Source organism: Cannabis sativa, chromosome 1 (genome assembly GCF_029168945.1).
Source record: "Cannabis sativa cultivar Pink pepper isolate KNU-18-1 chromosome 1, ASM2916894v1, whole genome shotgun sequence".
Lineage (NCBI taxonomy): Eukaryota > Viridiplantae > Streptophyta > Magnoliopsida > Rosales > Cannabaceae > Cannabis > Cannabis sativa.
Genome location: NC_083601.1, coordinates 46,781,376 through 46,808,142, shown reverse-complemented (window position 1 = coordinate 46,808,142; position 26,767 = coordinate 46,781,376). Strand labels below are relative to the sequence as shown.

Genomic DNA, 26,767 nt, shown 5'->3' with positions numbered 1-26,767 from the left:
AAAACCCTACATTTTTGACTCAAAAGAAAAGAAAAAAAAAACCTAACTTATTATCTCCTCTGTCTGCCGCCTCCTTCTCTTTCTCTTTATCTTTCTTTCTTATTTTTTTGCTGGAAGTATTTCAGAGTTGTTGTCCAAATGCAACAATATACTCAAACCACCATTTTTCATAACAAGCCATAAAATCGAGTTCCCCACTCCAAAATATACCTACACCTGCCTCTTTCTCTCCTTTTCTCTAGAATAATCTCAGATTGATTTCTCTTTTTGTCATGTAAAAATGGCTGTGCTAATAGAGACACACCTCGATGATGAGTTTTGACCATTGATTCAAGATTTACGCCCCCTTAAATCCCAGATCTACCTCCTTTATTTTTTTCTCTGTCATGTTTCCCTTTCTTGGTGGTGGTGGGATTAGGTGAAGAATGGTCGATCGGCGCTAGAAGTGGTGGTGACGAGTTGGGATGGTGGCGTTGGGTGAAGAACGGTTGATCATCGATCTGCCTCTCCTCGATATATATATTTTTACTTCAGGTTGTATTGTTCTTCTTTTTGTTTTATTGTTTTTGTTTTCTGTCTTTCACTATCCTTTGCCTTGTCATTTATCTTTACATGTGATGAAAGCAGCGACCAGAATTTTGGCTCTTAGTTGTGGTGGTGGGTTCAGTTTCGATGAGCTGTAAAGAAGCCTACAAAGTTTGCATTATTTTAATTTTTTAGAAATTCTATATTGGTTTGTTGAGTTTGATTCTATGTATATTTACTCCAAAATTTCTGTAATGAGAATTTTTGTCCAGCATTATTATTTTTATTTCTCAAACAGAATCAAATTAATTAGAATTTTTGTTAGAATTTTAGTATGTTAGAAATTATGTATTGGTTTGATTTTGTATTTTCTCTTATGTTATCAAATTAATCAGAATTTTTTTTTCTGAATTAGTATTCTTATTTCTCCTCTTTAGCAACAAAAAAAAAATATTTTACAAAATGAAAATATTATTATAACATTATTATTGTTATATTAAATTGTATTTGTATATAATTAATATAAATTATTATTTATAATATATAAAATTTGAATTAAATTAAATTAAATTAATTTTTTTTAGAAAAATATTTAATATAGTGGCACTTTTTGTGTGTCACTATATGTCCAAAATATTAATAAAAAAGAAAAAAAAAAGATATAGTGACACTTCATGTGTGTTGCTGTTACCTTTTCAGTCTGATAAAACCTGACTCTATATACATATAGTGACATGCAAAAAATGAATGCAAAAGGTTTTAGCGACACGTTTGAAGTGTCACTAAAAATTGTCTTTCCAGTCACCCTCATTAGTGACGCGCGTTGAAGTGTCACTATACACTTTTAGAGTTACTCAATGTGTGTCACTAAAACCCAATTTTCTAGTAGTGAATGATGTACATATTTAATGTTTTTTTCAAAGTATGGATAAGATTTAAAAATTGTAACTTATATTTTATTTTCCTGTAGTAAAGCATGTATATAATTTTAGTTAAATTTAGTAAATGAAATAAATAATATTTTATATTTTATAAGTATTAAAATAATTAATTTATCTTTTTATCAATAAGAGTTAACTTTTGATATTTTTTACGCTTGTATTTGTATATATGTACCGATAGCTAATATTGCGATGACTTGTAAATAACAAAATAAAATTATATGACAAATAATTATAAAATAAAAAAATGTTTCTTAAATAAATATATTTTATTTATATATTTGGGTATCCAATCTTTTGTTTTATCTTTCTATAACTTTCAAAGAAAATTAGTATATATTAATTATTTTTTATATAAATTTAAGAATAAGTTTTTGCATATATTTTTCGCTTATTACTTTTAAAAATTAAAATTGTTATCTTTAATTTTTATTTTGAATAAGAATAATATTTTACATATATTTTTTAAAAAAATAATAAATAAATAAATAAAAGTTGATAAATTTAAATATTTTTTAATTTATTTTATTTTTCCAATTGCAAGAATAAAATACAAAGCACTATCTTCCTCCTCATTTAATACACTTAATTATTATTAATTATTTCATTTATTTATGAGCAAAATATAATAATAACAATAATAATAATAAGAAATAGGAAAATTTTATAATGCGCCCTTTTAAAGGAATATACTGATAGATCTCTATCTGTTTTAGTATTGAAAATAATTTTTAGTCAAATTTTTTCTCATGATCATGTAAATTATAGTTACTAAAGACATTTGGCAAAAATTTAAGAAATTTAGAAAAGTTTAACACATCAAAAACTACGTTCAAAAAGTGTTTTACATTCGTGATTATTTTATTTTATACATGTGTAAAATAGATTGTTTAAATATTATTTTTAATATTATAAATTATTTCAAATTTTTGAAAATTTTGTAGGATATCTTAAATAGCTATAACGTACATGAATATAAAAAAAGTTAGACTAAAAAATTCTTCTCAGTACCGAAATAAATAGAAAACATATCAGTACATTCCTTTTAATAGAGTCCATTCTAGAGTTACCTAACAAAAATATCCCATTCTAGAATTACCTAACAAAAATATCCCAGTAATTTTAAATGAAAGATTTGATAACCTACCTATTCCAATCATTCTTCCTCCCTCACTTCGTCGTTCCTTCCTTAATCTCCTATCACGCCAAGATTTTTTCTCTCTCTCTCTCTCTCTCTCAAACAGAATATCAAATTACTGATTTACAATTTTACTACATTTTTTCTCTTTTTTTGCTAAAATCTTAGCCTAAAAAGGTATACAAAGAACATCTTCAGCAATCATTTATATTATATATTATTAAAAACAGGTATTATTTCAATCATTTTGTATATTTTAATGGTTCAGATTAGAATTATGGGTTTTGTTCTACTATTAATTATATATATTTTAGATAACTATTAATTTTATATATACTCATCATATTATAAAGTTACTTTAAAAAAATGGGGATAAAGTCGAATGCAGCAAAATGTTCGGCAGTGGTAGTAGATTAGGTGATGGTGAAATTTAAATATATGTAATAATTATATAAAATAGGTTTTATGTGGGTTGTCGATATGTTTTTCTCATTTTGTAGAAGAGGAACAACACCTGAGAAAATTAAAAGGAAAACTACTCATCTTCTTCCTCTTAAATTCTTAATTTTAAAAGAACTTCCTTTCAATCTCCCACTACATCTATTAAGTTCATTCTCATAACACTATTGGTATCAAATTTACAACTATTGAATGATAATTGCATGGAAAAGTAAGGGAGTGACAACGGAACAGATTATTGGGCTCTCGGTAGAGGAGACAGGGGCAGTTGTAGTTTCCTATCAACAATAAAAAAATTTCTCTGAAATGGTGGCAGTACACTATTGAGAAGATGATGGTCTTTTTTTCTCATTTATGACTTGTGCGAAATGTGAATGGGTGTCTTGTGAATAGTTATCTTGGTCAATGAATAATTAAATAGAATGGGTTTACTTAACGAAAGGGTGTCTGTTAAAGTTATTTGTTTTTTTAAGTACACAACAAACTGTTAAGTGCACAGTTAAATAGACATTTTATATATTAGGTAAGAAATATAATAAATTACTATATTAGAAAGTATAGCATTATAATTTTAGTAATTAATTTACATTCTATATTTTCAATTTCACATCAAACAATATAGAAGAGAATTACTTTCCTATCCATCATTTCTATCATTTCTTTTCCCCTAATTTCCATCCATCCTACCAAACATAGCCTAAGATGGAGTATAGTATAAAATATAAATCCCGTGAACACATTAATGCACATGAACATTAATTGCAACTCTTCCTCCATTTCTCGTGAACTAATTTATTACTTACAATTCTCTTCACCAACCATATAAATATATATATATATACACACACCTCAATTCATTGTCTCCTCACTCTCACTCACTCACTCTTTCACTTTCTCTTCCAAAATCAATAATGGCTCAAATTTTCTCAACATCCAAACAAACGTATCTCTCCCTCTTTCTCTTTCTCCTTTCATTTCTTCCACTTTCAAAACCATTCACAGTCATAATGTCCGACTCAGGTGTACCATCTGCCTTAATAGACGGACCCCAAACCGGGTTTTCCATGAACACCAACGACGGAGCCCGAACCGACCCGAAAGAGCAAGAAGCAGTTTACGACATCATGAGAGCTACCGGCAACGACTGGGCCACTGAAATACCCGACGTCTGCCGTGGCCGGTGGCACGGCATTGAGTGCATGCCTGACAAAGACAATGTCTTTCACGTCGTTTCCTTGTCTTTCGGAGCCTTATCGGATGATACGGCCTTTCCGACCTGTGACCCGACCCGATCATATATCTCGAATTCCATTACTAAACTTCCACACCTTCGAACCCTTTTCTTCTACCGTTGTTTGACCAATAATCCTCAACCCATTCCCTCGTTTTTGGGTCAATTGGGTTCAACTCTTCAGACCTTGGTGCTCAGAGAAAACGGGCACGTTGGTCAAATCCCAATTGAATTGGGTAACTTGACCCGGTTAAGAGTTCTTGATCTTCATAAAAACAACTTAAACGGGTCGCTTCCGGGTTCTATAAATCGGGTCACGGGTTTATGGTCGTTAGATTTGAGTGGGAATAGATTAACCGGTTTGATACCCAATTTTAGTTTCCCTCTTTTGAGTATAATCGATTTGAGCCAAAATCTTCTAGTGGGTTCGATTCCATTAGGAATAACAACTTGTCATTCGTTGATTAAGATCGATTTTAGCCGAAATCGATTAACGGGTTCAATACCCGATTCGATAAATAGCTTGAAAGAACTTACTCTTTTAGATTTAAGCTACAATCTTCTCTCGGGTCGACCCGTACCCGACTCACTCAAGAGTTTAGATTCTCTCCAAGCTTTGATCCTAAAAGGCAATTCAATGGAATCAGAAACGATTCCCGGAAATGCGTTTGAAGGAATGAAGAGTTTAACTGTGTTGATTCTATCAAACATGAATTTGGGTGGTCAAATCCCAGTTTCAATTGGTCACTTACCAAATCTTCGAGTACTTCATCTTGATGGGAACCATTTCAACGGTTCGATTCCAAAGAGTTTTAAAGAGCTTAAAAGTATAAGTGAGCTGAGATTAAATGACAATTGGCTAAGTGGGGAAGTTCCATTTGGGAGAGAAATGGTTTGGAGAATGAGAAAAAAGCTAAGGCTTTATAACAACACAGGGCTCTGTTTTAGTGGGAATAATGGTGTGAATGATGATTATTTGGATTCATCTTTTAATTCTGGTATTGGTCTTTGTGATATGCCTAAACCTGGTTCGGGTAGAACGGTTCAACATATGTTTACTACTCAGATTGACTCAACTGATGTGTCGCATAGTACAGTAACAGTTCATAGAGTCTCTGTTCATGCCCTGTTGATTCAGATAGTTATTATTGCGTTTCTAATTTTGTAACTGTAAACACAAACAGACTGTACAGTGTAGTGTTTTTTTTTTTTTTTACTTTAAATGTTTCACAACAATGTTAAAATATTATGGTAAGGAGAAAATGATTGGGATTTATCAAAAATTAATTTAGTTTTTATTTATTTATTTTTTTCTTCTCTATATTTTAAAAGTATAGTAATGTGTAGCAGCAGCAGACCTATAATTTAAAATAAGAGAGCATAATTTTTTAAAGTATAGTTATATGTTATAACTAACTAAAATGTATATAAATTATGTTCTTGATTTTTTTTTTTTAAGAGGGACTGTCCTATCTTGTTTCTATGTGAGTTATGTAAGTATCAATGATGGTGAAACAAGCTAAGGAAATTTATAGAAATATAATACATTAAATTTTAATTTTTAAAAATATGGAAAGAAAAAAAAAACTACCAAAATATTACAGTTAATTTTAAATTTTAATGGGTGTATGTGTATCAGTTTCTTAAAAATAATATGGGAAATAATTCTATAAACATATAAAGAATACACAATTTTAAAAATAACGTATTTTTCAAAATTATGCATGATTTTTTTTTTCTTATAAAAGGAAAAAATATATATTTAATATATGGTTATTTAATAAGTTTTACCACTCACTCTGAATTTTTTTGTACTTTAAAAATGGGAAATTTACATGGTATACTAACTTTTATTAATTTATTATAAAAATACTGTCAGACGGTATTTTTTACTTTTTTAGTGTATTTTTTTAAAAGTTTCATACTGCAGTATACTGTGTTAAGTTTTCACTGGTGTTCTACTAGTGTTTTGTAGTTGTTTTACTGTTGTTTTGAGTTGTTCTGCTTTGTGTTTTACTGGTGTTTTATAAAAACACAGTATTTTTTAAAACTTTTCCGTGTGACAGTATTTTTGTAAAAGTTAACTCAAATTACAGTATTTTGTAAATTTCCCTTAAAAATTAGTAAAAATCTAAATGGCCTTATTGCAATTTCCCTGCATAAGATTTCGAGACCGAACTAATTGGGTCAAGTTTTTACGGGCTAGTTAGATGGTCTTCTATAAATTGGGCTGTTTTAGGAAATTTTTAAGATTTCTTGGGCTTTTATTCAAAAACGATTGGGTTTCGAAAGCCCACTATCTTGTAGGGATATTTAAAGTAGTAACTTGTTTAGTACTACACAAACATGAGTAACTCATCATTACACTATTTATTGTGTAGTTAACAAAGTGGAAGGACCAAAAAGATGAAAGAAAAAAGAAGTGGAAATGACAAGTCTATGTCCTTGTATAACATAATAGCAAAGTTTTTATTTGCTTAGAAAACAAGTCTCACAATCGAAGACCAAAACTAGTAGTAGTATACAACTAAAAATATAATAAGCAATACAAAACAAAGGATTACATTACAAAATTGGTTTAAAAATTAAAAAAAATAAATAAAAGCATATCCATTCACATATAATTTTGTAGTATTGATCTGACATCAATCATTTGTTGGCCTACGTACCAAACCAAATAAACTATACTGATGTTTCTATTTCAACCACTAGTTTATGGTATTGGAAATTATAATTATATAATTATATAAATAAGCCCCTAATCTATAATCATTTGTTATATGTGAATAAATGTGATACATAAATCATGAGAAGATTGTAAGAAACAAATATTTGATATTGTACACTTTTTCACATTAGATTTGTTATTATTATCAACTAAAAGACTCTAACGTGATTTGAAGCACTGAAAAAGGTTCATGCTCAAGTTCTCAACACTAATTTATATATATAATTAAACTAATAATTATGAGATCTGTCTCTCCTCTCCTCTCCTCTTATTTATGTTTTCCTTTAAATAAGTTAAATGAAATATTTTATATGGATTAAATATGTAGATGTTGGTCCCATTGAAAGAGAAGACAAATTTTAAAAAACATGTATGTATATTATGTGTGTATATACATATATAGTGTTTGTTGATTCAATTGTATGTATATATTCAAATATGCCCACCATATAATAGTTGGGATCACGTGGAGAGAGATATAAATACAGCAAGACCAAGGCTTTATATTCTTCCTATATACTAATTGTTGAGTCTCCATCTTATACAATAAAATACAAGAATAATATATATATTTTTGGTGGGAGATTCTTGGGTTCTGTCATTGTATTTAATCATCGAAAATTCAAAATTGTTCTAGACTTTGTGTCAAAAAAAAAATTAATCTTGAATTGAGTTACTAGTGTGCAATATGACAAGAAATAAGAAAACAATCACTGTATTAATTTTGACAAAAAAGTTGTCAATTACTACTTTAAGGTGTAACTACTCAAGACATTGAAATTTAGAAGTTTTTTTAATCAATCATCATTATTATTATTATTATTTAAAAAAGAAAAAAAAACATGATGATACGAGTTTATATTATAGTAACTAAAAAAAGAGAGAGGCCAATCAGAAGAAAAAAGGGGCTACAATGGCTTCGAAAATTAGTGGGAAAAGTATCATTCAAATTAAAAAAAAAAATTTAAAACTAACAATTGGTCACCTTTTTACATTTAACAATATAATCATAAATATAAGTCTTTAAAATTAATAATTAATTATGTCACATACATACATTGATGGAATTATATAAGAAATTATGTATCACTATACTAAACTTCATGCTTAGGTTTATGAAGAGGAAACATTACTTTCTTTTTTAAGAAAAATGTTTCTTTATTAACTGAAATCATCTCCAACTAACGATCAATAACAAGATATATTTTGTGTTTGGTGATCGTTTTTGAGTATTTCCAGCGATGTAAGATTATATAATCATATCTTATAATATATTTTTCTTTATCATTTTTATGAAATATATTTGTTTGTTGGGGAACAAGAAAAAAAAAATAAATTAAGTGATTTTGTCAAATTTTAGTGGTTAATTTTTCTGTTTCTTTTTTAAATAATTTTTAAATTATATTTTAAAATATAAAATAAATAATTTCCAATATCTGACCAAGTACATGATTTAATTTTCATTTTTTTTAAGAAAAAGGGACTAAAATACTGAATATTTTCAAAAAAATTATAGTTTTATATAATTTTTTTCTGTTTGGTTTTCTTAATATTTTTAAAATGTCTACTTTTATACCTAATACTTTTTTTTTTTATCATTACTTTTTTGGTAGTAAATATATACAATGTTATTAAAATATGCTCTTTTATACCTAATCTTATAACATGTTAGACTTTAAGTATTGACACAGAATAATACATAATTTTGAAACAATTTACTAACAAAGAAAAAGTAAAAATAGATGCATAAATATTAAATACTTATACTAGAGAAATGTGTTAATTTCATGGGTAATATTAAAGCTTTACTCAACCAGCAGCAACAGAAGTATTTTTGTTTCAAAAGCTCAGCCAAGCAAGGGATATTTATTTATTTATTTATTTACCTAGCTTCGACAACTGACAAAGTTAAGTCGTTTAAGCTACAATTGTCAATTTTTTGTGAGCCAACTTCTAAATCTTCCATAAGTAAATAATTAATGAAAAAGACTGGCTGTTTTGGGGAAGGTAGTAGAGTAGTATCACTATGTATCATGGAAACAACATCTGGCATAGTTGGTCTGTCTTCTGGGCGCTCTTGTACACACAACAACCCAATATGAATGCCAATCAATACTTCACTCAGCTTATATTTTGCTAGTGATGAATCTACTAACTCAACAACTCTACCTTCACTCCACAACTGCCACGCCTGAAAAAATAACAACTCCACCCAAAGTATCATATATAGTGTTAAGTGTTACATGGTAATTATTACTACCATAAATTTTAATATAATATAAATTAGGACTGACAATTTTGAGTAAATTTGACCCGAACCCGAACAATCCGTCCGAAACCAAACCGGTCAACCCGCATTTTTAAAAAGAAAAAAAATATATATATATATATATGTTTGGACGGGTTGGGTTTAACCCGGTACCCTTCGGGCGGGTTCGCAAGTTGAGTTTTTTAAGAGTACCGAGTTTCGGGTTGAACCCGAACCCACCCGCCAACTCGCATATTTAATATATTATATATATTTTTTCATTACATTTTATAAATATATATTAATTAAAAATAAAAACTCTAAAATTGTTATATTATATATGTTTAATTTAATAAATAAAAAAAATAAAAGAAATAATTATTTGGATAAAAAATTATTTTTTTTAAAGAATTGACCGGGTCAACCCGGCCAACCCACCAACCCACCAACCCGTACCCTATCTGGGTCCGAATTCGGTTTCATTTTTTTAACCCGAAACCCGTGAACTTGAAACCGCCGAACTCGAAATCCAATAAACCCGCCCGATGTTCCGCCTTAATATAAATCATATTTTTAATACATAATAAAGGACACGTATTAGCTTATATTATAATATTTACAAAAGGTTTGGAGTTAACCCTTGTCTCAACCCTAATCTTAGACTTCGGATTCAGACTCGGTCTCCAAACTTGACACGGACTCAAATCAAGACTCAAACTCGAATCCCAGATTGGGACCTGAACCCCAAACTCACCAGATTATGGACCAAAACCTAGATCCGGACTAAGACCGAGGTTCGAGTCCAGAGTTCGAGTTTAAGTCTAGGTCTGGAGTCGAGTTTATTATATCTTAATATACCATTGTATTAAATAATACCTAATACAATCCAATAAAATACTTAAGAGTAAACAAGAACTTAAAGTAATAGCTTAGAAACTAACAAGGACAAGCTTTACTTACATATCCAATAAGATTGAGGGGTTTCTCTGTATGATACCGACTGTTGTTCTTCTTTCCACTTATAATCTCTAATAGTATCACTCCAAAGCTGAATACATCTGTTTTTACTGATACAATGCCTTTAATGGCGTACTCAGGGGACATGTAGCCACTGAAATAATTCCAAATAAAAATAAAAATAAGGATGAGATAATAATTAAGAGTAAAGGAGAAAAATAAAAAAATAATAATAGAAGACTACTTACTATGTTCCAACAACTCTGTTTGTGTTTTCTTCTGATACATTCAATCCAAATATCCGAGCCATGCCAAAATCAGATATTTTTGGATTCATCTCTTTATCAAGTAATATATTGCTTGGTTTTAAATCTCTGTGAATCACTTTTAACCTTGAATATTTATGAAGATATACTAGTCCTTGAGCAATACCCCCAATAATGCTGAACCGTTTTTCCCAACTCAATAAACTCCTTCTCCTTTCATCTAAACAAACAAAAAAGTTTAATTTTTTTTTCTTTTCTCATATGACCCAAAATAAAATCTTTACAGAAGAAGAAAATTACCAAATAGAAACAAGTCTAAACTTTTGTTGGGCATGTACTCATAGATGAGACTTCTCTCCTCTCCTTCAATACAAAATCCCAAAAGCCTGACAAGATTAGTGTGTTGGAGTTTGGCAATGAGTAAAACTTCATTCTTGAATTCAACTAGCCCTTGTCTTGAACTTTTTGAAAGTCTTTTTACTGCTACTTCTTGTCCATCTACTAATTTACCCTGCAAAGTTTACATCAGAAAAAACTCAAATGATTGAATTATTATTTATCTAAGAGTAAATCTCGTTTTTTTAACCTTATAAACAGGTCCAAAGCCACCCCCTCCTAGCTTATTTGATGCAGAGAAACCATTTGTGGCTGAGGAAATTATTTCAAAGCTTAATAACTGCAATTCATTGCCATCTTTACTATGACGTTCTCCAACTTTGCCAAGTTCTTGCAATAACAAATCCTGTTCCATTCTTTGCCTATTCCTTTTGGCCTTACATTTTCTCAACACAATATACAATGAAGATATCAACAATGGGAAAGTAGCTGTTCCTCCTGTTAGACCCGTTACCCATATCCACCACATATCCACTGCATACCAATCAAAACTAACATTAATAATGTATTTTATTTGCAACCATGATATGTAACATATATTTATAAAAATAAAATCTTTAATACAGTGTTTCTGCATATTCCTATCTGTATCGTGTACATTATAGTTTATTGTGGACATTGTTCTGTATAAATGGTCAAGAACATGAGTTACTCCACTCATCACCTTTTGAGATGGAATCTCATGATTCTCAACATGGTATCTTTTGCGGTCAAGTGATCCTATCCTCACTTATACAGATAGTAATCATCTCTACTCTGATACGGTTCAAGATTGGTGAGCAAAAAATAGCCACTATCTAAGGAGGAATATTGTAGACATTGTTCCACATGTAATAAATGGTAAAGTATTGAGCTATATCTAAGAATTGATTTTGAGATAGAATCTCATGTTTCTCAACATAGTTATTTAGTAACGCCTATAAATTTTTACAATATTAAAAATAAAGTTTAAATTATATTTTATATAAATTATATGGAATTTTGTAGATATTTACAAGCAATATTATATAGTTGTAACATAGGTGTTGAAAAAAAATTCATATAGATGAGAAATTTCGGTCATTATTAATTACTAGTGCATGCATGCATATGAAGAAAGAAAAGAGAGATTTGAGGTACAACATTACCTGTGGATTCAAGGAGACGAATCTCTCTGAAACCAACCAAATTGCTATTAGTAAAACTGGAATCTTTGGACCAAATCTCACAACCAGTACCAATGTCATCATTTGTAGAAGCATAAGCAACACAAGAACAATTCTGTAAGCAAATATCCCAACAATCTAAGATTGTGAGATTATCTTTTTCATTGAACTTGAATCCAGTTTGAGACATGGCTCCTAATTTTGACACAAACTTATTACTATTATCCATATCAAATCTGTTTCTACAGGAAGGTAGCTTCAGCTCCACGCAACCAAATCTCAAAGGAGAAGAAGAAGAAGAAGAAGAAGAAGAAGAAGAAGAAGAAGAAGAACTCAAACATGAAACTTGTGTAAACATGGCATTCATTCCATATCCCTCGATTTCACCATTTGGGGTCAAACTAAGTCTTGGGAAAATAGTGATTTCCTTACTAACTGAGTAATTAAAGTAAGTCTCTTCCTCATTCGATACATAGCTAAATTTATACTTGTAATGGTTACAAAACTCTCCTTTAAACGAATCAAAACACCCTTCTGATTCTTCTCTCCATGGCCCACTAGTCCAATATTTACTCCCTCTCCACCACATGATCATTTGATCTGACCCAATGGAGTGATCTACAGCAAGAGTGAATGAACCCATAGCAGGAAAATCATCAGTTCTCCAAGAAGTCAGAGTCCGATTGGTCCCTCTTCTCTTATCAAATCCAAGCTTCATTTTAGGCAAAAGGGTATCAGTAGGGTAATCAAAGCTTTGCCACAACGGCTCTGTTATATCATCACTTCGTAGAACAAAGTTGCCTGAATCGAGCAGAGTGGCTGTGGCGTTAATCGGAGATTGAACAGAGTAGAGAGTAATAATGGGGTGTCCTGCTTTGTGGGAAATCATCAAGTTTCCATTTTGATCGATTCTTAGTGTTCCTGACTCGTCTGGAATTGGGTTGTTTCGGTTTGCGATCCATACTGGTTTTTCGTTATGTCCATTGTTGTTGTACCATATTCCCAAGTATGAAAGATTTGATTTTGAAGAAGAGCCGAGTTGGAAGAATCCTAACCTGAAAATACCAGAAGCTGAGAACAACTGCATCCCATGTTTGAGTTGTTGACCCTGTTCTATAGTGTCTGTTTGGGAATAACAAAACCCAATGAAGATTATACAGAATGAGAACAAGTAAATTAATGGGTTTGTTTCTCTTCTCACCATTGATGAAAAAGTTGAGAGCTTGAGAAATAGTTTCAGAAGTCTGAAATCTGAATTGAACCTTTGAACGCTAAAATTATCATAGCAACTTTTTCTAAAAAAATTATTTAGAGAAAATAGAAATATCAATTAATAGCAAAATCATAGTCTGATTTGCCTACTAATGGCAATTTCCATTTTTCTCTAATAAAAGAAAAAAAAAAAAGTTTACAATAAAATATAATTTGGACATGAAAATAATATATTAATAATTTAGACATAATCATCGGCATTTCAAAAGAATTATTCACTTTTTTAAATGTTTTCCATTTGTGTTATTTTTATTTATTAAACATTTTTTTTTTAATTCATTTGTAGTTTTTCTTCTTCCTCTTCCCTTGTCTGGTTTGCTGGACCAAACAAGACCATAATTGACTTCTTCTTGTCTATCATTTAGCTCATATCCAATGATTGCACTACTTTAGTGTACTTTTTTCAACAATTTAGTACTAAATTTATTATTTTTTATGCAACAATTTTAATAATTTAATACCAAATATAACAATTAATAAAAGTATTTTGCTTTAAAATCTCACATTTTATATTATTTATATTAATTAATAATTATAATTAATTTATAATATAATTATAATATCGTTAACATAATTATATTTTAAAATAAATTAAAAGAATGGTTAAAATATATATTGAAAAAATTAATATATTTTTAAAGTATACTTTTTTACCATATTTAAATATTTATATATAATTAATTTTATTTCCTTAATTATTTACATTTATTAATTTTATTAATTTTTTTTTCTTATTTTAGTATAATTTTATTTACATGAATTGTTTTCTCATTTGGATTTGTTATTTATTTGTTAATTTAAATTTATTTTGAAGTATGTTTTATACAATGAATATAAAATAAAGAAATATATATTTTCTAATTTTATATACATAATTATTTCGAAGATCAATATAAAAAAAATTTCAAGAGGTGCCTTTTGAAGTTTGTTTTATACAATGAATTTTACACGTAATATGAATTTTAAATTTGTTTGTACTTAAATATGAAAACTTTAAATTTGGCTATTTTTTTATTTCTAAACTATTTTTTGCTATTTATTATGTTATGTATATGTGAATTTACTTTTTAAAATTCATATTTAATCTTTAGATAAATTGTTCACCAAATATCTTTCATCAATAGTTTTAATTATATAAAGATAAAATTTATAATAAGAGTTTTTAAATTTTTTACTAGCGAAACTCACAAAAAATTCTTTATTAAAATTTTAATTTATAATTTATATTTTGAACCGGTTATTTTAAAATTTTAAGTGATGTATGGGTGATTACAAACTGTACACAAACATACAGCTTAAGATATTTTATAAATATAAATGGCCAATCAATGATGAGTAAGCTCATTATTACACTATATTGAAAAAAAGTGTAAACAAGTCTCTATACTCTATCCATCCATGCATATACAACATATATAATATTTTTTTGATAAATTATACAACATATATAATAGAAAAGTCACTACAAGAAAAGCAACTTTTGCCGGCGCAGTTGACCAATTGCGCCGGCAAAAGTTGTCGGCATTAATGAGATGCTGAATTTGGGATTGGATTCAGCTATACCTTTTACCGGCGCAATGAAATGCGCCGGTAAAAGATGAATACTGAACCGCCAAATGGCGCAAACACATGTCCAATTCTGTAAGGCTTTTACCGGCGCACAATGGCGCCGGTAAAAGTTTCCCAAATTTTGGTGGGAATGTTAACCGCCCTCGTGAAAATTTGGGGGGAAATAAAACTCGTGGTAGGTGGGGTTACTTTTACCGGCGCATTACTGCGCCGGTAAAAGTGTTAAGCCAAACGGTGCGTTTGGTTTTAGGGTTATATGACCACTTTTACCGGCGCAATTCAATGCGCCGGTAAAAGTGTTCATATATCCCCTTCGACGAGCAGAGCCCATTTCTGCATTTTTTTTTCAGAAAATTTTTTTTTTCTCTCAAAAAATTTCTCCTTCATCTCCTTCATCCCTCTCTTTCAATCTCACTCATTCTCACTCAATCTCACTTCTCTATCAATCTCACTCAAAATCCCACTCATTTCTCTAAAAAAATTTGTTTTTTTTTTTGGAAAAAAATCCCCACCGCCGGCAGCCACTCACCACCGTCCGTCGGGCACCACCACCGGCCGCAGTAGCCTCCACCGCACACCCCGAAGCCCCACCTCCTGGTATTTTTTAATTTTAATTTTTTTTTGAAAAGTTTATGTAAATGTGTATGTGTATGTGTAAATGTGTTTATTAGTGTATATATGTGTATATATATGTATTTCTGTATGTGTATGTATGTATGTGTATGTGTATGTGGATGTGGATGTATATATGTGTATGTATGTATGTGTATATGGGTGTATGTATATATATGTATATGTGTATGTGGGTGTATATATGTATATATGTATGTATGTATATGTGTATGTATGTGGGTGTATGTATATATATATATGTATATGTGTATATATATTTATGTGAGAGTATATGTAAATATGTGAGAGTATATAGGTGTTTATGTGTGTATATGTATATGTGTATGTGTTTATGTGTGTGTGTGTATGTATGTGTATGTGTATATATATTTAAGTTTAAGTATAAGTGTATGTATATATATTTATGTGTGTATATGTATGTTGATATTTTAATTATTGAGTTTTATTTTTATGAAATTAGGTCCCGTTGACCGGCCCGAAGCACCGCCTCCTGCTTGTTGTTGTCATTTTTGGACTGCTTCAGGTTTGTTTTTTTTTTCTTTATATTAGTAATTAATTTAATAGTTTTGTTATAAGTTAGTATGCCTATACATGTTAGTGAAGTAGGTTCTGTGATAAAATACTCGGTCGATCGGTGGTGTGATTTATTGTTTTTCATATGTTGTTATCGAAAGTTTGTTTGTGCTATATTGATAGGTTTTGAAAATTTTGGGTTTACGCTTTTTAAGCCGTTATGCTGCCCAAATTTTGGTAGATAGTTATGTAATGTAATTTTTAATTTAAATAAATTAAATAAAAATTTGTAAAATAATGTATATCATAAAATGTCAAAAGTATTCCAAAAAATGTATTTGAAATTTTTAAACTTTATAATATTCAATTTAAATAAATAAAATAGAAAAATATAAATTAGTATATATTAAAAAATATAATAAGTAATCAAAATATTTGTTTTAGTAATCTTTAATTTAAATTAATATATATTATAAAATATAATAGGTAATCAAAATTTCTTTTTTATTTTAAAAAATTTGTAATCTTTAATTTAAATAAATAATATTAAAAAATTAGTAGGTAAAATGTAAAATTAATTAATTGTTTAAAAAAAAATTAAGAATAACTAGCTAAAGTAATTGTTGATAAAATAAAATAAATAAAGTAAAACATAAAATTGAAATTGGAACATGTAATTTAAAAATTTAGTGAAGTAATTTTATTTAAAAAAAAATATTTTCAATTTAAATAATAAATAATTAGAAAAATATTTAATTAAAAAATGTAATGTATAAGTTAAAATGTAATAAAGTGGTATTAAATGTTTTTAAAAAGTTAGTAATTTTAATGTAAATAATAAATGATAAAAAAATATTAATAAAAGTAAAAAATAATGTAATATATAATTTACTATATATTAAAATTTTTAAAAAGTTAGTAACTTTAATTTAAATAATAAATGACAGTGAAAAAAAAAATAAATTAAAAAATGTAATATATAAATTAGTATATATTATAATCTATAATAGGTAATCAATTATTTATTATTTTAAAAAAAATTTAATCTTAAATTTAAATGAATAAATGTGAAAATTATAAATTACTACTTATTGTTTAATTTTAAAAAGTAAGTAAGTGATATTATTAACTTTAAAAAGGTTGTAATTTTTAAGTTAAAAAAAGAATAGAAAATTATGAAATAACTTTTATAATAAAAATTAAAATTTAATAAAGTGATATTTTTAAAATTTTAAAACTTTTATACTTATAATCTAAAAATAAAATAAAATAAAATTTTAAAGTAATTATATTTAGAATTTAATCAAGTTATCATAAAGTAAGTGTAACTATAAAGTAACTATAAATGAGCATAAGATATTAAAATAGCATAAAATTAAATTGTTTTTATCTTTTCTTCATCTCTTTGGTTATACACCAAAGATAGGATAGAACAATTGTATTTGTATTATCACATAGTGATAATTTAATTTTTTTCAATTTTACACATGCACGAAATACCTTAGACCCGTTTGGAGAGGCTGAGTCAGTAAGGACTCTTAAATACGCTTCGCCAAATTATCCAGATCGTTTGTCCGCATGGATAGTTTGGGCTTGTTTTATACTTATAGTATGATCTATTGCTTATTTGATTATTTCATTAGTAGATATTTTGGTACAACGTCTTCTTACACGTTCTTGTAAGTCGGCAAACTTAATTACTACAAGTTTGCTAACTTATAAGAACTGTGGGGAGGTGCTTCTTAGAAATTTTTACAAAAATGAAATAATCTTAAGAGCGTAGATTGCACTATATGTATATTACAAACTGAATGGGATAGGTTCTTTACCCTTTTAGTAATGGAGTGAGAAGGTGGATTAGGACACTTGCACATTTTTTTGTTTGTTTTTAAATTGTTTTTGTTAAATACTTCGTAGTGGAAGATGCCTGCCAACCGAAGTTGGATGAAGGCGCACCGCGCTCTGCGAGTTTCGAAGTGGCGTTGACGAGTTCGTTGCGGTAGCAACGAACCACGTGAACGCTGACGGATTAGCTCGATGCCCATGCATGCGGTGTTTGAATGTGAATTTTCACACACCTGCAACTATAAGGGTTCATTTATTTCTCAGCGGGATCCAACCTTCGTACAACCCCTGGTATTTCCACGGGAGACTTTCTCTCGGCCCGCAGCTTGAACTTCCCGAAAATGACGAAGAGGAAATGGCGGATGTGTTGGCGGACATGTTAAGAGGGGACCACGGGTTTGACGAATCCGCTAACACTACCGATTCTTTCAATGAACCCCCTATCAACGACAACAACAAGTTCGATGACTTGTTTAAGGAGATGGAGGCTGAGTTATATCCAGGTTGCAAAAAATCAGCCCTTAATGCACTGGTAAAGCTTATGCACTGCAAGGTTTTGAATAGGTGGAGCAACCACTCTTTCGATATGTTGCTGTCCATCTTGATTGATCTATTTCCAGAGGGGACAAAATTACCGAAGTCGCATTATGAGTCGAAGATGCGATTGCGCAATCTAGGTTTGGGTTACGACTCAATAGATGTGTGCAAGTATAATTGTGCTATTTTCTGGAAGGAGAATGAGAAGAAGGAGTTTTGCCCTGTATGTGGCGAATCACGATGGGTGAAAAGAAAGGGTAAGGGGAAAAAAGTTCCTCACAAAGTTATGCGTTACTTCCCACTCACACCTAGGCTGAAACGATTATATTGCTCAAGACACACTGCGGAGGATATGCGGTGGCATTACTCGCAGAGACCAAAAGAAGACGGTGTGCTTAGGCATCCTGCGGATGCTGAAGAATGGAAGCAGTTTGACCGCCTTCATCCGTCTTTTGCTGTTGAACCTAGAAATGTCAGACTGGGATTGGCGACTGACGGTTTTAATCCATTTGGCAACATGAGCAACTCTTACAGCCTGTGGCCAGTTATTTGTGTCCCCTATAATTTGCCACCGTGGAAGTGTATGAGTTCTGAATCGTTGTTGTTGACCTTATTAATTCCAGGTCCATCATCTCCTGGGAAAGACATAGATGTATTCATGAGACCGTTAATTGATGAACTGAAACAGTTGTGGGAGACGGGTGTTGAAACCCGAGATGCCTACAACGGAACTGTGTTTTCAATGCGTGCGGCAGTGTTGTGGACAATAAATGACTTTCCTGCTTATGCTCTAATGTCTGGTTGGAGCACAAAAGGGTATATGGCGTGTCCCACTTGCAATGAACATACTCTTCTAAGTATCGACGGGAAGTCAAAGGATACCGACAAGGCGAGAATGGATTTGCAAGACTTGCAAATACGACGAGAGTTGTGGTTGTATGAAGACCGAAACGGGAAGTGGAAGAAGCCTCCAGCTAGTTACAACCGTCCTGACCGGAACAATGACATTGTCCAAAACATGCCAACTCGACAATTTTCTGTATTCAAGCATGTTGGTCGACCCATCGGTATGAGGACAGTCGACACCTTACCCATGCAAAGCAAGCGTAAGGCGGAGTGGTACATTTTGAACAATTGCACAGAGGTTGAACCGTATATCAAGTAAGTATAAATTCCATAAACACAAACACACAATAGTCGACTTCATCTAAAAAATTCTTAACTTACTAATAACTGGATTACATTATATAGTGAGCACAAGGAGTTGCTTCAAGCAAGGGGTGTAGGCAATATTGAGACAGTGCAAGAGACTGAGTTCCCTGAATGGTTCAAAACTCAAGTAAGCCTTGTTGCCTCTCAATACTGTTAATCTTGTTCTCAATAACTGTTCAACTTTTCTTAACTTAATATTTTCCCTGATATGTAGATTAATGAACTACGGTTGACCAACCAGGGTGCAGTGTCAGATGAGTTGTATGCTATCGCTAACCCAGCGAATACAGCAATTTATTTTTATCCAGGGTGCATAGTGAACGGTATTAAATTTTTGGTCAAGGAAAGGGATGATAACCGCAAAACACAGAATAGCGGTGTCATGGTCCCCGGTGAAGATGGCCAAAATTTTTACGGCACACTTGAAAAAATTATGGAGTTCACTTATTTGAAAGATTGCAGTGTTCTCTTATTTTTTTGTAAGTGGTTTGACACTAACGGGAGTAGAATGGATAGTGACGGTGTTATTACTAGCATCTGCGTCAACCGACAGTGGTACCAAAATGAACCGTTCATACTTGCATCTCAAGCAAAATTGATCTACTACATTCCTGATTTAAAGAACGGTAAAGACTGGCTGATTGTAAATGAGTACATACCGCGCAATGTTTGGGACTTCCCGGACACGGATGGGGAGACACCCTTTGTACAGGAAAACAATTCAACTGAAACCGAGTTCGTTGTTCAACTTCCACAGTTGGATGATGTTGACTATGTTCGCCATGATGTCGACCCAACTGAAGTTGCAAACATCCATCGTGTGAATTCACAGCCTCAACAATTAGATGATTTCATTGTCGATGATGACAACGAGGGTCTAAATACCGAAGAAGACAACTCCTTAGAATTAGAGAGTGACAGTGATGATAATGCTGTATATGTAACTGATGATGAGGATGATGAATTGTAATTGACATAGTGTTTTAAATAAAATAAAAATTACAACCCTTCTTCTTTAATATGTTCGCAATATGTTAGTTTATTTTAAATAAACAATATGTGTTGTATATGTAGTATGTCTACACCAGGTGGCAGCAGTTCGAAAAAGAAAGGCGTCAGAGGTAAATACAAGGGCAAGAATGTTGAGGAGGAGCTCTCCAAAACACAATCTGCCAAGTTACCGATTGAGGTGCACGCAGAGACTGGCACCCCCGTAGGCAAGAACGGAAAAAAATTCAACAATATGGCCAAATGGATGACTCGGATGTCTATCCCCATTAATAAATTCAAATGGGAAGATGTCAGTAGAGCTGACATCAACGCACTGTGGGATAGACTTGAGGTATGCCTTACTAATTTTTTTAATTTCTAAATTACTATACTCTTATTAAATTGTAATTAATGTATTAATGTGTAACTTTTTGCAGACCAAGTTTATCCTCCCACGAGATAACCCTACATTCGTAGACTACGGTGAGTACGAGATGTCAAAGGGTTTACGTGACTGGAGGGCAGACTGCAAGAAGAAGTGGATACAAAACATTGAGGAGCTTGGACAGGAGAGGGCCGACATGTCACCTCCTGAGGGAGTAACTCAAGAGGTGTGGAGTGACTGCATCGCTTATTGGAGCACAGACAAACAAAAGGTACATTTTTTAAAATTTTAAATTTTGGTAATGTTTAATTTATATAGTCAATAATAAATAATTAATTGTTATAAAAATTATTAATTTCAGGCGAGAGCAGCGAAAAATAAAGAAAGTCGGGGTAAGATGAAATTTTTAGGAGGCTGGGGCTCCAAGCCCATTGTTTCACATGTTGTCGAAGGGGTAAGTTTATATTTAACTATCATTCATTTAACTTTCTCTATTAAAATAACAGTACTAATATATTTTCTCTTGAAAATAGGCTAACCCCGACACAGGAGAACTGCCAACTGCGGTGGAAACTTTTCAAAAGTTTCACCATAAAGGCAACGATTGGCGCAACGAGTTCGCGCAACAAGCTTACGTAAGTTTACGTTTTAATTCAATTTTCATTTATTTCTTTCAATTTATTTTGTGTTAAAATTAACCATTTAACTTACTTGTTTAATTGTTTTAGGAGCAAATGGTTGAAATAGCGGCAACTCAACCAGCGCCCACTGCAGATGAGCCCGAAGAGCCTGCTGTCGATCCTACACAGTACCCCCGAGACTTACCTGTTATGACGCAAGTACTCGGGGAACGATCTCGGCATCTTAGAGGCTTTGGTCATCTCCCCAGACTGAAGGGAGTTGGGGCCAAAAGAGCACCTGCCACGCATCCTTCAGCCCAACCGACTGTTACAATGGAACAGTACGAGGCTTTACAGAAAAAAGTGGAGGAAGCGGAGCAGACAACTCAACATACGAGGCAAGAAGATGAGACACAACAACTCTACCTCAGACGATTCCAAGATCAGTTTGAGTATCTTTCTCGAGCTGTGCCGGGTTTCAACTTGCCTCCCATGGATCTTCCACCATTGCCCACTCCCAGTGCCGGATCATCGAGTCGCTTCTGGCATGTTGGATCGTCATCGCAGCCTCCCGAGACTCAGAGAAACAACGATGACGACATTACCCGCCTATAGAACTGTACTTTTTTTATTATCCAGTTCGAACATTTAACATTTTGTTTATATACTGATTTTAGTAGTAATTAATGTTGGTTTATCTTGTAATGTAAATTATGTTGGTTTATTTTGTTAATATAATATTATAATTATTTAAAAAAATATAATTAATTATATTTAATTAATTAATATTAAAATTAATTAAATATAATTAATTAAATTTTTTTAAAAATAAAATTTAATACTTTTGCCGGCGCAATAGTGCGCCGGTAAAAAGTGACAAAAACAATTGGCGCCAACAGCCAGATTGGCGCCAATAGTTTTGCCGGCGCACTACATGCGCCGGTAAAACTATTGGCGCCAATCTGACTGTTGGCGCCAATTGTTTTGCCGGCACACTATTGCGCCGACAAAAGCTTATCATAGCAGGTTCATGGCGGATAAGGCCATTTTTTAACACCGGCGCTTATTTATTGCCGGCGTTATTCCTCGCCGGTAAAAGGACGTTTTACCGGCGCAGTTAATGTACGCGCCGGTAAAAAGTCCTTTACCGACCAAGCTTCCCAGATAGGCTTTGCCGGCGCACAACTGCGCCGGCAAAGCTTTACCGGCGCAGTCAGTGTACTTTTGCCGGCGCAACAATGCGCCGGTAAAAGCTGGATTTCTTGTAGTGAGTATATATATACTTAGAAGACAAGTCTCGTAATTGAAGACCAAAACTAGGTCTAGTAGTAATTAGTAAACTACTACTTATTCTATACAATTAAACATTAAAAAGCAATGCAAAACAATGCATGGATATTACATAATTACAAAATTGGTTTAGAAAAATAATTAAAATAAATAAATAAAGCATATATATATATATAATGATCATGAGTGACATCAATCATTTGTTGGCCTACCAATCAACCAAATAAACTATATATATTTATATATATAGTCATGATGTTCCTATTTTCAACCACTGCTTTATAATGATATTCGAAATTATATATCATGGTCATTGTATACTATGTATTAGTGTTGTAATATATATGAGCCCCCATTCTATAGATATATACAACAATTAATCTTTCATATATTAGGTGAATATATTATAAATGTGATAAATAAAATACTCTAACGTGATTTAAAGTGGAAAAGGTTCGTAGTACATATGCTAATTTATATAATTAAACTTATTATAATTATATGTATAATTATGAAATCTGTCTCTCTCTCTCTCTCCTCTTATTTATTTATTTAATGAAATATTTATATATATGGATTAAATATGTAAATGTTGGTCCCATTGAAAGAGAAGACACATAATGTATGTATATATATGCATGTATTATGTGTATACATAGTTTGTTGATTCAATCAATAAATATATATATAAATATTCCATCCCTACCATGTATAATTGTATATAGTTGGGATCACGTGGAGAGAGATATAAACTAACACAGCCAGACCAATTAGGCTTTATTCTCCCCACTAATTGTTCCCATTCCTATACAATAAAATAAAATAAAATACACAATAAATATTCACAACTAGTCACTCTATATATATATATATACTAGGTGATTGTTACGTAACAAGTCACGTAGTGTTAGTTTTATTTAATATTTTAGTTTTTTATTTTAATTAATAATTAAAATAGTATAATTATTTGAACAATTTGTTTTATAAAAATAAAATATGTGTTAGTATATTTAGTAAGTAAAACATAGTTGTGTTATAATAATGTATGTTATTAATAGTAAAATGTACATTAATCTTCTAATTGAAAAAAGTTCTATTATCTCATTTCATATCTAATAATAGCTACACAACTATATATTTATAGACTTTCACATTCTTTGCAAATTACTAATAAGCACCAATAATATTTTCATATTCTAATATTTTTCAACCTTCTCCTCTTGGTGGTAAAATTAAAAATAAAACTAAAAATAAGCACAAACATATAAGGTAAATACTAATTACAGCCCATTTCATCTTTTTTTTTAATTATTTTTTTAAGCCCAAGCCCAAAAATCTCTAAGCCAACACAATCAATCTTCTTTTATATTATCTTTTCTAGATATTTTATCTATATTTTTCTTTTTTAAAAAATAAATAAAAAAATTATTAATATTCTCCCAAGATAGGTTTGTTAGAGAGATATGTGGCTAAGATGATTTTTTTAATTTAAAAAGAGATTATTAATATTTAAAAGATTGTTTATTTAAAAGATTGTTTAATTTTTTGGTTTAATTATTGGGTTTATTTTTTAACGGGAGATCATAAATTTAACAGAATATTCTTTTATTTTTAAGTATATTCTGTTAAACCAAGAATGTTAAACCAAGAAATGCCGTTAGATAGGCACTTTTAATATATAAAGATATATATATATATTATCTTATTGTTTTATTACGTCATTGTTTTAAACATACGACAACTTAATTTGTTTAATTTTAGTGGTAGATTCTTGGGTTCTGTCATTGTATTTAATCAAAATTGTTTTAGAATTGAGTTATACCGTAATATGCCAACAATCATTGTATTTTATACTACTCATGAAATTGAAATTTTAGAAGGTTTTTTTTAATGCAAAAAGTTAATCAATCTATATGTCTTTATTATTACTATGTTTTTTTTTCAAAAAAATTGATGTATATGTTTCTATGATATGAATTTATTATATGTTTGTATGAGTTTATCAATCTAATATTTATTTATTAAATTATAATAATATTATATTTAAGTTTTATTATTATTTTAACTTATTTATAATTTACAAATATATATATTATTATTTATAAAAAAAATTAGGGTTATTTCAGACTTATTGTGTGTCATGTCTTTAAAACTAGTATATTTGTGTTTATCTGTCGTGTCTTTCGTACTTCTCGTATCATATTGTGCTGAAATATATATTTGTTGTGTCGTATCGTGCCAATTAATTATAGTATCATGTCGTGTCATAGTTTATACTTTTTTCATGCCTAATCATACTATTGTCTTCCAGAATCGTCTCGGTTTCATATAGTACCAAAAAAATCCAATTTGAATTTACAATATTATATCACATACATATACGTTGATGGAATTTAAAACTATCAACTGGTCACTTTTTTACATATAACAATATTATCATAATTAATATATTATAAAGTTTTTAAAATTAATAACTAATTATACATATACATTAATGGAATTAAATAAGAAAGTTATGTAACAATACTAAACTTTAGCAAAAAAAAAAAAAATACTAAACTTGATGCTTAAGTTTATAGAGAGAAAATCATTACTTAAATGTTGTTGTGGGACATGGTACTTTTTGTAAGTTTTTATATTTTCAATAACAGTACTTGTTCATATTAAAGCCTATTATTTTATTGTTATTGTTATTTTAATTCAATCAACTACATTCTGCTACACTTTTATTACTTGTTCAGTTCCCATAAAATTAATTTATGACAATAATAATATCTGCCTTTTTCAATACTAAAATAATACACATAAACACAAATTTATGATATTTATATAAAAAAAATTGGGGCACGTAACTTTTTTTAAAAAATACTATCATATTAAAAAATATCACAATAGAACAGAGAAAATTAGTAAGACCATGTAAACATAAAAATAATAAGTGTAATTTGTAGTATAAATATTTAAATTTAATTTTTAGTTGTAAATAAATACTTTAGTTTAATTTTTTATAGAATACTTAAGTTATATTACTGTAACTCTGTAAGTATCCGATTGTTAAGTGTTAACTAAATTAATACGTGACAATCCTTGATTGGTTTAAGTTATAAATTTTAATTTTTTTTTAAAAAAAATTAATTTAAATATAATAAAAAAATAACATGTGAATAATTACTTAATATTTAATGGTTAAGTACTTATAGAGTTACAAAAATATAACTTATATATTATTATTATCAAAAATTAAACTTAAGTATTTATAATGTAAATTATCAAAAATAATAATAATAATAATAAAGAAATTAAGTTGTAAGAGTAAATTCCCATATAATAATAATAATAATATTTTAAATTATGATGCTATTGTTTGGTTAAATGGCAACATGCCTTATTTGACTAAAAGAATCAATTTACAATTAATAATGACAATGATATATTTGAAAAATGAATTAAAATATAACAAGCATTAGACACCTCTTTTCCTACACAACTTTTCAAAGGATGGTTTATTTAAGTTTATATTTTTGTTCATAGCTGTAAACAGTATTAGTTTTTACTCATTTTTATCGTTTAAATAACTATTATATATATAAAATTTAAATATCATTAAAAAATATTAATAAATTAAAAATTATATAAATTATTTTAATTTTCAAAATAACTTATCTTTTTGAAAACTATTAAAATTTGTAAATTAAGAATTATATAACATAACTTTTAAATTAAAAAAGTCATTTTTTATTCAACACACTCAGAAAAGACATTTTAATTCACAAAAAAAATTATACAAATTAGGACAAAAAAAAAACAAATCTTATTGAAAAAAAGAAACAAAATTAAAGTTTGGCTTTCTTTAGAAAAATATTGCAA

At 29.8% G+C, this 26,767-nt stretch overlaps 4 protein-coding genes across 4 annotated transcripts; 3 read left to right on the top strand and 1 right to left on the bottom strand.

Annotated features, from left to right (window-relative positions):
- Nucleotides 1-2,882: 2,882 nt before the first annotated feature.
- Nucleotides 2,883-5,577, top strand: LOC115705057 (protein TOO MANY MOUTHS). Its single transcript, XM_030632297.2, has one exon. The coding sequence runs from the start codon at nucleotides 3,975-3,977 to the stop codon at nucleotides 5,460-5,462; it is 1,488 nt and encodes a 495-aa protein (XP_030488157.2). The 5' UTR covers nucleotides 2,883-3,974; the 3' UTR covers nucleotides 5,463-5,577.
- Nucleotides 5,578-8,853: 3,276 nt separating this feature from the next.
- LOC115705255 (G-type lectin S-receptor-like serine/threonine-protein kinase CES101) lies at nucleotides 8,854-13,512 on the bottom strand. Its single transcript, XM_030632536.2, has 6 exons — nucleotides 12,017-13,512; nucleotides 11,080-11,363; nucleotides 10,794-11,004; nucleotides 10,476-10,713; nucleotides 10,231-10,381; nucleotides 8,854-9,213 (listed from the first exon to the last, which is right to left on the bottom strand). The coding sequence occupies exons 1-6, from the start codon at nucleotides 13,236-13,238 to the stop codon at nucleotides 8,905-8,907; spliced, it is 2,415 nt and encodes an 804-aa protein (XP_030488396.2). The 5' UTR covers nucleotides 13,239-13,512; the 3' UTR covers nucleotides 8,854-8,904.
- A 1,423-nt stretch (nucleotides 13,513-14,935) lies between these two features.
- On the top strand, nucleotides 14,936-20,585 carry LOC133034815 (uncharacterized). The gene is made up of 6 exons (XM_061110224.1): nucleotides 14,936-15,050; nucleotides 15,969-16,031; nucleotides 17,939-18,020; nucleotides 18,131-19,564; nucleotides 19,655-19,742; nucleotides 19,830-20,585. Exons 1-6 carry the CDS (start codon nucleotides 14,936-14,938, stop codon nucleotides 20,583-20,585), a joined length of 2,538 nt encoding a protein of 845 aa, XP_060966207.1.
- LOC115713600 (uncharacterized) lies at nucleotides 20,347-22,321 on the top strand. The gene is made up of 5 exons (XM_061118143.1): nucleotides 20,347-20,957; nucleotides 21,043-21,261; nucleotides 21,352-21,444; nucleotides 21,524-21,625; nucleotides 21,719-22,321. Exons 1-5 carry the CDS (start codon nucleotides 20,673-20,675, stop codon nucleotides 22,223-22,225), a joined length of 1,206 nt encoding a protein of 401 aa, XP_060974126.1. The 5' UTR covers nucleotides 20,347-20,672; the 3' UTR covers nucleotides 22,226-22,321.
- The last annotated feature ends 4,446 nt before the right edge of the window (nucleotides 22,322-26,767 follow it).